This window comes from Dama dama, chromosome 13 (genome assembly GCF_033118175.1).
Source record: "Dama dama isolate Ldn47 chromosome 13, ASM3311817v1, whole genome shotgun sequence".
Classification (NCBI taxonomy): Eukaryota; Metazoa; Chordata; class Mammalia; order Artiodactyla; family Cervidae; genus Dama; species Dama dama.
The window spans coordinates 55,798,562-55,811,976 of NC_083693.1; the positions used below are offsets into that span (position 1 = coordinate 55,798,562).

General features: G+C 37.7%; 1 protein-coding gene across 1 annotated transcript in view; it reads left to right on the forward strand.

Annotated features, from left to right (window-relative positions):
* Positions 1-13,415, forward strand: part of TTC6 (tetratricopeptide repeat domain 6) — a 186,000-nt gene that overhangs the window by 155,814 nt on the left and 16,771 nt on the right. The window contains 3 exon segments of the mRNA XM_061159674.1: positions 121-234; positions 3,379-3,498; positions 9,964-10,037. Of these exon segments, the coding sequence (XP_061015657.1) occupies positions 121-234; positions 3,379-3,498; positions 9,964-10,037 (308 nt within the window).

Below are 13,415 nucleotides of genomic sequence, written 5' to 3' on the forward strand. Positions count from 1 at the left end.
GATACACAGAATGATTAAATGAATAGTCCCCAAACTCCGATAGAATCAAGAATTTATTTTACAGCTAAATTTAAGTCTATTATGATTAACCCTTCTCACTTAATTATGTTTTCTTTGTAGACTTATAAACTAGCTATTACAGATTTAACTACAGCTATCAACATGGATAAAAACAGTTATATAGCGTTTTATAACAGAGCATTATGTTACACCAAGATAAACGAACTTCAAATGGTAAGATTTATAAATATGTTTAAAGCATATTTTCTTTCTTATTTCTGTTTCTTTCATGTTTCTTATTTCTGTTACAATTTTGGAAAAATAATTCCTGTGGAAATACACACAAAACTTGAGAAGCCAAAGAACCATTTTAAAGAATATTTAATTTTTTGTTAGTGCTTACCAAATTTTCTTATACAGTCTCTGTGATGTCAAATGAAAATTAATTTTATAATGCTTCTAAAAGCATTTAAGGGCTGTGTAAATTAACACGTGTTATATGTTTCTCATTTGAGAAAAACGTTTCCACTGATAAATTGTGTGTAGAATTTTTAAGCAGTGATCACTAGCGATATTGTTTGCTTCACAACCTCAACATTAACTAGAACAGCCTGTGGAGGTATTTTGTTACAGGGCTCAGACCACGGATGAGCAGGCAGTTTTGAGTGATGGTTTCCAGCTCAGAGACCGTTTTGAAGCCTAACTGATGGTTGAAGCAAACCTTTTTTCTCTATTTATCCTGCTCCTGATTCTGCCTATGCAAGCTCTTTTTTATATTTTTGAACCTTACTTCATTCTCCAGTTTCTCCTTATCAGTTTTGTCCTTTTCCAATCAATTTCCTCACTGGGAAGCAGATCAGTAGTTTCTTAGTGTTCTGCCCAATTTCTTGCTTCCTTTTCTGCTACCCACCTATCTCCTCTTCCCTGTTTCTATCCACTTCATTGTTGATGATGCCTTCTTTTAAAAGACTGCATCATGTTCCTGCTGTTGTGTGTGGACACACTCCCTCAATTTCCTCAAAACCTGGAAAGTTAAATCTGTTTAAAACATTTAGAAATTTAGTGATTTATTTCCTATGGATGGAAGAAGTTGAGAAATATTGTTTCTGTCTAAATGGATATCAAATTGCCGATAACTGGATTTTCAGGTTTCCTTCAGAAATGTTGACAAATGAATAACTAATTTTAACACAGGTTGTTGTTACCATTCTAGGAGCCAATTAAAGGATCATTTATTACTTGCACAGCAGGTATCTTTGACAGCTTCCTCCCCACCCTGACCCCTGCCTTTTCTGGGTAACCCTGAACTTGCAAACAATGGTCGGGGTCTGGGCAGGGAAGTACTATTTTTGTTATGTCTGATTGGTATCAGAGTTGGTGCTCTATGAATAAGGAAAACGAAAATCTATGTAAATGGGAACCTAGCTAGAATAAGAATATATTGGCTATTTTAGAGCGGCCTGGTACCCAATGCTTTTCATCCAATGGACTTGTTTTACAGATGAGGAAATGGAAACAGGGAGAGGCTAGAAACACATCCAAGTCACACAGGGAATAGGGACCTGTATTGGCGTCCACGGGTTTGTTTGCTTCTGGCTAACAGTCGTTAGGTGGCTTTGTGAAACCATCTGACCTCCAGCACGTGGACCGGATGTCACTTTATAGTGTCACCTCCTCCTTTTTGTTTCCCTCCACCTGTTTCTCAGCATTCCTGCCATAACAGGACCAAGCAAACCCAAGTCATTTTGCACAAAAAATGCACTCTCAAGATACAGTTTCATAAAAACTAAGAGAAGGTGAAGTCTTGTTCCTACCCCCTTATGTTAATAAAAGTAGTAACCGTTACCATCCATTTTGGGCTTATCGTGTGATAGGCACTGGGCTAAATGCTTTACCAACATTCAATCAAAATATTTTAAGGACTTCCCTGGAGGTCCAGTGATTAAGACTTCACCTTCCAATGGAGGGGGTGGAGGTTTGATCCCTGGTTAGGGAGCTAAGATCCCACATGCCTTGGGGCCAGAAAACTGAAACATAAAACAGAAGCAATATTGTAATAAATTCTATAAATGGTCCATGTAAAAAATCTAAAAAACCAATATTTTAAAGTGGACTTCTATAACAATATGATGTTATTAATATTCCATTTTTGTGGATAAGAAAACTGAGGCTTAATGTTAACTAACTTTCCCAAGACTGAAAGCTTAGTGACAATAGCAGAGACAAAGCCCAAAGCCTGCTCATTGTGACCTTCATGAAATCTCATTTCCAAGCTTTTGTTTCCTCTTTTGTTACATATTCAGTTGCTTAGTAGATTTCTAAGGCATCATGATATATACACAGGTTTTAATTATGTGATTCTGTGAAAGGAAAATCGCAAACATTCTAGTTTTGTTTTACAAGTGTTACAAATTATTTCTACAGCCTGTCAGTGTTTATTTATAGTTATTCCACAATATACATATAGGATGTTTAATTGTACAATTCTTTTAGATGTCAAGTTCCCCATCACAAAACACTAGAGGAGAACCACTAACTAAGCAAATAGTAAAATACTATTTGTTCACATTTTCATTTAGCACATGCTACAGGCATATATGATTTGGCCCTTTTCTGATGAAACCATATGGCTCTTTTGGGGAAAATGTTCAGAAGGAAAATGAGTTAAGCGATTCAGCTCCAACTGATATTTGGGATACTCCTAGTACCTGGTACAGAGTAAAAACCTATTTATTGAATGAAAAAAAAAAAGATAAGAAATGGAAAAAGGTCCTCTGAGTTGATTCTCAGCTTAGACTATCTTTAAAAGGGAGAATACTGAAGTAATTTTCCAACAAGTGCTCATTTGTTAGTTTTATTAAGATTTGTTTTCATTGCTTTATGATTTAGTCACTCAACGAAAATTTATCAAATGCCTAGTAAGTGCAGGCATGGTGCTAGTTACTGGCTTTACAATGTGTGAACAAAATGAATAATCTCTGCCTCAGTAAAACTTAGGTTTCAGTGACAAAAACAATAAAACACTATAAAGCAGTTAAACTTCAAAAGGTTAACAAGTGCTCTGCTTTAATGTCAGTAGTCATTTTGTGAAACTGTTGAGCTGGGGAAGGGTGTTGTGTGCCCCCTTCAATCCATGCACAATAAAAATGCTTAGGATAGCATGTCAAGTATAAGCACAGTGCACCCCATTTGTTAGAAAGTAGCAGCATCCATAGTATTTAATTAAGTGGACCTATTAAATCTAACAAATGATTATTTTCAGCCTTAAATTTTAAGTCACATTGAAGAAGTAATTATGAGGTTCTAGTTTTTCCGTGGTCAATGTAGTAATGCTCTAAAGAGTTGACTCTAGCTTGTAAGTGATTATTTCATTTTTAGGCATTAACAGATTATGGAATTGTGCTTCTTCTTAATGCTGGAGAAACTGTGACATTGAACACCTTCATTAATCGTGGACTCATCTATGCAGAATTAGAACAGTTCAGTTTCGCTTTAGAGGTAAACTTTTCTGTTTGCTTGTAAAAATGAAACCATTTGATTTTGCATGTTCACTTCTGAAAACCTGTGAAAAAGTTTTTCTTGATAATTAATGGCACTATTAATGAACAATAATTCAACTTTAGTGAGAATTGTGATGAAGTACTTTGAATGATAGAATCTTTGCAAAAATATGTTTTTTACTTTTTAAATACAAATGAATGGATAATATGTAAAAAAATTCTAAATTGATGAAATATCAAGACTGTCATCTCTCCTAAGGGAGTGTCTTAGCTGTAGACAAAAATTAAAGTGATTTAAGTATCATTTACTTTGCTGCTCAGTGCTCTTCCTTGTTCATAGTTTTCCTCATTCCACATTGAAAATATGTCAGAATAAATCTGTTTGCTTCTCATGGGTAGAAAATAGCAGCTCAGAATAGGTTACTGGGAACAGGCTTTTAAGTTAGTGGGAACAGGCACTCAGAATTGCAATAGAAGACAGCATCTGCAATATATGGATAAGAAACAGGTGGATTTCTTTATAGAAAAATGAAACAAAGTTCACTGTTCTCATTTTTATCTGTATTGTCTATATAGAGTTAAATTAGGAATTAAGAGATACAGACAAAAATCAAATAGTAATTTGAAGTTTGCCATTAAATAATGGTAACTTTTCTTCTGTGTTTTTCAGGAACCACAACAGACCATTATGTAGGAGAGTGTTTCCTATTTTTTCACCTCCAAATATAACTTGTATTATTTTTTAACTTCTGGAGCCATCTTTTGAGATTCTGTCCCACAGAATTACTTATTATTAAAGAAGTGACTGAGATACTGTATTCTAGGCAGTTTACATAATCGTGTTGGTGCTCAGTTACAAGTTATGTCTGACTCTTTGTGACCGCATGCACTGCAGCCTACCAGGCTTTTCTGTCTGTGAGATTTGTCAAGCAAGAATACTGGAGGGGGTTGCCATTTCCTTCCCAGGGAATCTTGCAGACCCAGAAACCGAACTTGGCAGGCAGCAGGTGGATTCCTGCTTGGCAGGCAGATTCTTTACCACTGGGCCACCAGGGAAGCCAGTTTACACTATGGTGAAATGTAATTTCAAGAGTTGAACTCCCTTAGGTTTTGGCTTTGAGATGTGCCCTTTGGAATTCCCTCAGGTAGGGAAAGCTAAAGAATGTCTTTGGAATAGGCAAAAAAGCTATGAGACTCTGGGCAATAGTGTTGGGTGGAGAAAGTGAGGAAAATGAGGTTTGGAAGCAAAAGACGTCAGCTGTTGGAGAATTAAATGCAGGGCCCATGTTACTACCCACCTAAGTATTCCTTTAGTACTTCACAGCAACAGTAACTCGAGTTATTGCAGTTATACCTGCCATGTTCTCAACAATACTGCATGATTTACAATTGTAACTTATGGATGAGGAAGCTGATATTCTAAAGAGGTTATTGAAAAAGCGAGAGAGTTCCAGAAAAACATCTGTTTCTGCTTTACTGACTATGTCAAAGCCTTTGACTGTGTGGATCACAATAAACTGTGGAAAATTCTGAAAGAGATGGGAATACCAGACCACCTGACCTATCTCTTGAGAAACCTGTATGCAGGTCAGGAAGCAACAGTTAGAACTGGACATGAAACAACAGACTGGTTTCAGATAGGAAAAGGAGTATGTCAAGGCTGCTTATTTAACTTATATGCAGAGTACGTCATGAGAAATGCTGGGCTGGAGGAAGCACAAGCTGGAATCAAGATAAGAAATATCAATAACCTTAGATATGCAGATGACACCACCCTTATGGCAGAAAGTGAAGAAGAACTAAAGAGCCTCTTGATGAAGGTGAAAGAAGAGAGTGAAAAAGTTGGCTTAAAACTCAACATTTGGAAAACTAAGATCATGGCATCCGGTCCCATCACTTCATGGCAAGTAGATGGGGAGACAGTGGAAACAGTGGCTGACTTTATTTTTCTGGGCTCCAAAATCACTGCAGATGGTGATTGCAGCCATGAAATTAAAAGACGGTTACTCCTTGGAAGGAAAGTTATGACCACCCTAGACAGCATATTAAAAAGCAGAGACATTACTTTGCCAACAAAGGTCCATCTAGTCAAGGCTATGGTTTTCCTAGTAGTCACGTATAGATGTGAGAGTTGGACTATAAAGAAAGCTGAGTGCCGAAGAAATTGATGCTTTTGAACTGTGGTGTTGGAGAAGACTCTTGAGAGTCCCTTGGACTGCAAGGAGATCCAACCAGTCCATCGTAAAGGAGATCAGTCCTGGGTGTTCATTGGAAGGACTGATGTTGAAGCTGAAACTCCAATACTTTGGCCACCTGATGCGAAGAGCTGACTCATTTGAAAAGAAAAGATTGAGGGCAGGAGGAGAAGGGGACAACAGAAGATAAGATGGTTGGATGGCATCACCGACTCAATGGACATGGGTTTGGGTGGACTCCGGGAGTTGGTGATGGCCAGGGCGGCCTGGTGTGCGGTGGTTCATGGGGTCACAAAGAGTTAGACACGACTGAGCAACTGAACTGAACTGAACTGAGTCAACCAGGAAGTACTGCGGCAAGATTTGAACTTAGGTCTCTCCTGATTCCAAATCCTGTATTCCTTCAGACACTGAAGATATGGAGACAAATAAGACAGATTTCCAGTCCTTGAGGAGCTCACGGTCTGGTGGGAATCATTCTTGACCTCTCTTTCTTTTTTTTTTTTTTTTGACCTCTCTCTCTTCTCACACCCCGTGTCTAAATCATGAGCCAGTGTGGTCAAAACGTATCTTGAATTCAGTCATTTCTCATTTTTTCACCCTGCTCTCCTCCTCCTTCCAGCCTCTACCTTCTCCTGCCTGGGTTCCTGCAGTAGCTTTCCACCTGGACTCGCTGCTTCTGCTGTCGTCCCTCTAAGTGCTGTTCACACAGGAGCCAGAGATGCCTCTGACAAACATAAAGCAGCTCAAGCTACTCCTCGGCTCAGAACCCTCCAGTGGCTTCCCATCACACTCAGGCCAAAATCTGAACTCTTGACTGTAGCCAACCAAGACCCCAGTGACCTGACTGCCGCTCACTGATCTGACTTCATTGTCTCAATGTTCTTCTTTTCTCCACTCAGGTTACTCCGCCGTGGCCTTTGGCTACGCCTCGGAAATCCCAGGCTCCCTTCCTGCCTCAGGGTCCTCACACAGCTATTCCCTATGTGGAAAACACTCCTCCTATTGATCTGCATATGGTTCACGACCTCCTTTGATTCCATGTTTCTTCTCAAATGTGACCTCTGCGGTTAAAAAGAGTAGATTAATTAAAATGGAATATGAAAAAATTAAAATAATCCCAGATAAGTCTGGAAAGAGAAGACAAAGGAACAGAAACAGAGGAGACCAGCAGAAAACAGACAGTAAATGGTAGACCTAAATCCAACCTTACTAGCAGTTACATTAAATGGAAATTCTCCAAATATCCCAATTGAAATAGTGATGATGTTACATTAGAATTTTTTAAAAGTCCCAACAGTATTCTGGCTGCAAGAAACAGACTTTAGATATAAGACATAGTAGGGTAAAAGTAAAAAGACTGGGGAAAAAAACATGCCCTGCAAACACTACAGGCTTGCCTTGGAGATATTGTAGGTTTGGTTCCAGACCATAGCAATAAAGCGAATATAGCAATAAAGTGACTCACATTAATTGTTTTGTTTCATGTAAAAGTGCATATAAAAGTTATGTTTGTACAATGCTGTAGTCTATTGAGTGTGCAATAGCATTATGTCTTAAAAATGGACCTATCTTAGTTAAAAAGTACTTTATTGATAAAAAAAATGTTAACCATCATCTGAGCCTTCAGTTAGTTGTAATCTTTTTGCAGTAGTAACATCAAGGATCATTGAGGATCACAAACTACCATAACAACTACAATAATAATGAAAATGTTTGAAATATTATGAGAATTACCAGAATATGATACAGAGACACGAACTGAGCAAATGCTGTTGAAAAAATGGTGCCAATAGACTTGCTTGAGGCAAGGTTGCACAATTTGTACAAAGTGCAGTATCTGCGAAGCTCAATAAAACAAGATATGCCTGCAATAAAAGGCAAAAAAAGTTTTTCCCCTGTGTAAATTTTAAAAATTAATTAGAAAAATTAAAGAAAGATGATTGCTGAGGCAGACCAATGAAGAAATACATGACCGAATAATAAGAGGGCTAAATGCAGAACCTAGAGAGCGCAGAGTCTGAAAACCTACTCAGGGAAACATTCTTAGTGGGAATGATTGATTAACAGAGAGATCAAGTAGGATGAGAGCTGAAAATGTATTAGTTAACTGACAGTTGTGTGCCCTTCGTAAGAACACAGGAAATAAGAGTGTGGCATTTGAACTGGACTTGTTAGGCTGAATTAATGCGAACGTTTGTAATGAAATCTCAGTTACAGTTGTAAGTTTGACTTCATTTCAGCAAAAAAGGAAAAGAAAATCCTCTTGGGGGAAATACCTGGTAGCATATTTCATTAGATTATATTTGTCTGGACAATAAATTTCTTACTTTCTTCCAAATAATTCCATGTAGCATCAAAATATGCTTCAGAAGTCTAAGTGGGGTGTTCATATTCTCAGATGGGCCTGGACTGATACCCTTCTCCTATAGTAGCACCCCAGAGGGTTCAGTTTGATATTACTGCTCCCTCTTCCACCCCTGGTATTAGCAGAGAACTTATTCTACCCCTGTTAAACAGCCAGCTTTGTGGAAGGAGAAGGGAGAGGGGAAGACGATGGAGGAACAGAGGGAGGAGGGAGACTATGCTCATGGTTGAGTTCTCTCTAGTGGAGTGGAAACCAGAAGTCTGACGCTTAGCTTTTAAGACTGTAGAGCGCTCTTACCCAGCCTTCTGGAAGTGGGAAGGGAGTCTGGAAACTAAAGTTCCCTTTAGCCACTCCACAGGAGGTTAGGATCCTCCCCACTGTCTAGTTTGGTCAAGTGAGTTCATAACCAAAACGACCCAAAAGATTCTTGCTGAAGCAGTCCTCTGGGGAAAAAGCAGAGTCATTTTTATTTTTTATTCCTTTGTTTATTCCATTTTTATTCCTTTACAGGTGTTGAACTCTTATTTTTTGAGTTCCCAAATTATGGGATATAATTCCTTATTCCCACATTATGGCAAACATTGAAATCAATCTGTATCTCACATTACTTATGTATATATGTACACAATACCTGTGGACATACCTAGGACTTCCCTGGTGGCTCAGACGGTAAAGCATCTGCCTACAATGCAGGAGACCTGGGTTCAATCCCTGGGTCGGGAAGATCCCCTGGAGAAGGACATGGCAACCCACTCCAGTACTCTTGCCTGGGAAATCCCACTGATGGAGGATCCTGGTAGGCTACAGTCCATGGGGTTGCAAAGAGTCAGATACAACTGAACAACTTCACTTTCACTTTCACACATACCTATACATATAAGTCTCATTGCTGTTGACGTGGTCTTTCGATATGTAGACATTTATTTAAACATTTTATTTGTTTCAGTTTAGTGGTATTCTTATTTTGCTTCAGGTTTCAGTTGTTTTTGTAGGGCTTTGAAAAGCTAAAGAACTTCAGACAGCTTGTCTTTGGTGTCCAATAGAGAACAGTGTTCAGGTCACAGCATCAGGATCTCAGGCAGAGTTAGTGCTTTTAATTCTTTTAACCTCTTCCCCAGTACCATTTGGGCTTCCCTGGTGGCTCAGACGGTAAAGAATCTGCTTGCAGTGCAGGAGACAAGGGTTTGACTCTTGGGTTGGGAAGATCCCCTGGAGGAGGGCATGGCAACCCACATCAGTGTTCTTGCCTGGAGAATCCCCATGGTTAGAAGAGCCTGGCAGGCTACAGTCCATGGGGTCACAAAGAGTTGGACACGACTGAGGGACTAAGCCCAACCACTACCATTCAGGTCTATTCCAACTGACTGCCCTGACTTTACCTGTTGCAGTTAGCATTTCCACTGCTCCTTCTCTGGAGGCTTCTAGGATCCCTGGACAAAATGACACATTTTCCCCTAAGTGTGGGCTGCCCAGGTAGGAGCTATATTAGCTAATCCACACAAAAGTTGTGGTTATAGGGCCTGGCCCGAGTGCTTATCTGTCCTGTAGTCCTAAGAGTCTCTGCCAGCAAATTTCTATTTCTGTCTGGATAGAGAAGTCTCTGGTGGTGTTCACTGGGGGAAAAAAGCAATAAAAAAGAAAGTAAGTGTGATACCTCATTACAATACCAGGCAAAACCACAAGAAGAGTGGAGATAGGAGTGAGTTTTTGGTTGTGGTATTCTGTATTGGGTTATAGTATTCTCATGTGATACTAAAAGGAAAACATAAAGTTTAAAGAAAATGTATATTTTAAGGCTTGTGTAAAATTTATTTGTGGCAGAATCAAAGTTAGGAGGAAGTTTATGAAAACCCAAAAGATAATGTGGTAAAACTAACCAAAATTTGTAAAACTCTTTCAGGATTTTAAACAAGCGGCACTGATAAGCAAGACTAACGTGAACCTATGTCAAGCTACTGCCATATGCTATCACAGGTATGGAGGGTGGTTCATGAAGTGAGAGCAAGTGGGACCAGCAGATTTATAACAGGAGAGACAGAGGAGAATATTGTGGAAGTGGCAGAGTACAAAAATGGGGAGAGACACAGAGAATCACTGTATGGAGGTGGGAACCACACCTAAGTTTCTCAAACTATTTTAGCCAAATCAGCAACTAAATGCCTGCTGATAGCATTGGGGGTATCCATATGATTCAGATCCACTTATTGGAAAGGACCTTGGTAATACACAGAATGAAATCATGAATAGCTTGAAATATCTAAGAATAGAATAATTAACTTTGTTCATTAAATGGAGCTAACTTTTAAAAAGTCTGTTTCCTAGAAGAGAGGTTGATTTAGTAAAATATTTTCAAGAAAATTTTACCTTTAAAAAGCATTTCTAAAACTAAAACTAATTAAAATATACCAGTAAATATCTATAAAATACAATGAAATCTACAAAAAATACATTACTTAAAATACATTACTTGTTTCTGGTATTATTGTTAAAAAATAGGTAAATTATAGAAGAGGAGAAAAGAATAGTAACATAAGGCTAAAATATAGAAGATTAGTTTAAAATTTACTCTGAAATAATATTAGATTGATTTTGCTAGCTATAATTTATAGTTTACATTTCTACCCATACATTTGATATCAAAATATTAATTTCTGGACATTTTACTTTTAAAAGCATATAAATTCAGCACATGAATTTCACATTTTAATGTGAAACAGAATGTATTTAGTTAAGTAATAATTTACAGCATTTTTCATGAGTGAAATAATAGCAGTTACTTGGATGAGAAAATTAGGATAGCAAGTAGACTCTGTAAATATACAATTTAGGCAATAGAACATAGTTTGAATTACTTAGAAAACTGACATTCTTTTTTCCCCTCTTTTAGGACATAACTAGTACAGGTATGGTTTCTCTCTGAGAGTTATATTTTTTCAATTTTATGAATATGGTAGTATAATTACTGGAGCTTGTAAAGGTATATTTGGTTAAAAGGCCCAAACTGGTCTCAGACCTTTAAATTTATTTTTTTTTTTCTTTCTTTTTTTTTTTTAGACCTTTAAATTTATATAGGCAAAAAACATAGTCACATCATTGTCTATTTTAATACAGCATCTTTGTGCAATTCATCTCTTTAAGTAATTGCCATTCTTAAAAAGAAATGGAATAATAATGACTGATGTGTTTGTTTTGGTGGGCGAGTGGAGACCAGAAATGTCTGAGGTCACTGAATTCTCTTAAAACCAAAACCAGACACCAAAATTTTCTCAGCCTCATTCCTGTGTTTTGCAACTCTTAAGAGTCAGTAAACTTTTCTATGTGTCAGGTCCTAATCTCTTTTATGAAATGTAATCACTGGGTATATATGGCGGGGTCTCCTTAAGCTGAAACTGCTTTGCAATTCCAAATAACCAACTTTCATCATCCCACCAGAATCTCTATTGTCTTTTAATAAAAATAGAATTAAATCAACAGTAAAATTCTGATAACTCAGCGTCCCAATTCCATGTATTTTAACAGTTTTACTAAATTTAACAATAAGGAATGTTTAGTGATTGGTTATATTTATTTCAAGAAAAATATTTTTGCTTTTCAAGTTGAGCTATAACATACTTATTACTTCAGCAGCATGGTTTGTAAATAATGAGATTCACTATTGATGTTTCATAGTAGAGAAAGTAAAAATTCTTCCGTTTGGAAAATTTTTAAAAAGGAATAAATCTGTAAATTTTAGGGCTTTGATCTTTGAACTCATGGGGTTGCAGACTTTTGAAGTGTGCCTTTGTATATCTCTGGTTCTCTCTCTTGTGGTTGCTAGGAGACAACATTCCTTAGGCTGAATATCCTACTTGTTGCCCAATTGGGTCACTAAGAGTATTATGGTAGAGTTAATTTTTAGATCTCTTTGAGAAAGCCACCTTAAGATTAAAAAAAAAAAAGTCACAGAGGGGGAGCCTGATGGCTCAGAGTTACATATTCTATCCACTTTTTACTTCAGCACATTTATTTCACTCTTCTTATATTTGCATAAAATATTTCTGAATCTTCGACTCTGCAGGCCACATTCTTTAGTTTGGGGAGGTATTTATGATTTATTTGTACAACCCAGTAGGGCACATCTGGTTATGTATATGATTCATTTGGAAAACGCGGTGGGCCTTGGTGTCTGTGGGCTAACCTGCAAGCTCAGCAGCTGGTCCTTAGTTAATAGACACCATAATGAGAGTCACACACCTTCCTTCGGTGATCACGTTATTTTAGATTTATAGAGACACTTTTTATTTTAGAAAAACTAACATACTTTTGTGTTTGTGTAATTGATGTTTTAACAGTTTATGTGCCAGTTGAATGTGTACCCTGATATAACAGACACTTTGCCATGTTTTTCCATTTCTAAACTGCCACGTGATTATTTAGCAGGAGCCCTAAACTATAGGACATTGTGTGACATACCCATCTTCAGAAAAATGAAGTTGCTGTGTCTATATTTTTTCCTACTGGTGTAGGGGGCTGGGGGTGGTGTCTCTGGCTTTGGCTCCATCACCTCCTCTGGATTTGATTTTTAGATATTATCAGCTTTGAAGAGGTTGCTAGGTGCCTTTCAAGCTCCCTCCCCAGGTTTAAGGTTTAATGATTGTTTGCTTAGTCTGAATAGACTAGATGTTTGTTAAACATTCGTGCTGATAGCTAGATGTGTGTCGAAAAATAACTTCAATTCATTGCCTCATTTTTTCTTTTAAAATTGGTTTGACAATTCAAAGGGTGAAATTATGTTTTGTAAACTACATATTGGCATATGTATTCACAAAGGATTTTAAATTTCCCTCTGGGTAAGAGGGAAGCAATGTGTATGATACAATTTGGAGGTAAGCATACTAGAAACATTTCAGTGCTTTGTGGGAAGAATATGAGAGAACTGGGTTGCCCTGGAAATTTCCATTTACATGGTCCCTGTAGGTATGCATCATAAATAAGTAGTTCACTACCTAGAGATAGAAATGAAAGTGAAGAGTTCAAGTGTTAGTTGCTCAAACGTGTCTGAGCGACCCCATGTACTGTGGCCTACCAGACTCCCCTGTCCATGCGGATTCTCCAGGCAAGAATACTGGAGTTGGAAACACATGAAAAGATGCTCAACATCACTCATTATTAGAGAAATGCAAATCAAAACCACAATGAGGTACCATTACACGCCAGTCAGGATGGCTGCTATCCAAAAGTCTACAAGCAATAAATGCTGGAGAGGGTGTGGAGAAAAGGGAACCCTCTTACAATGTTGGTGGGAATGCAAACTAGTACAGCCACTATGGAGAACAGTGTGGAGATTTCTTAAAAAACTGGAAATAGAACTGC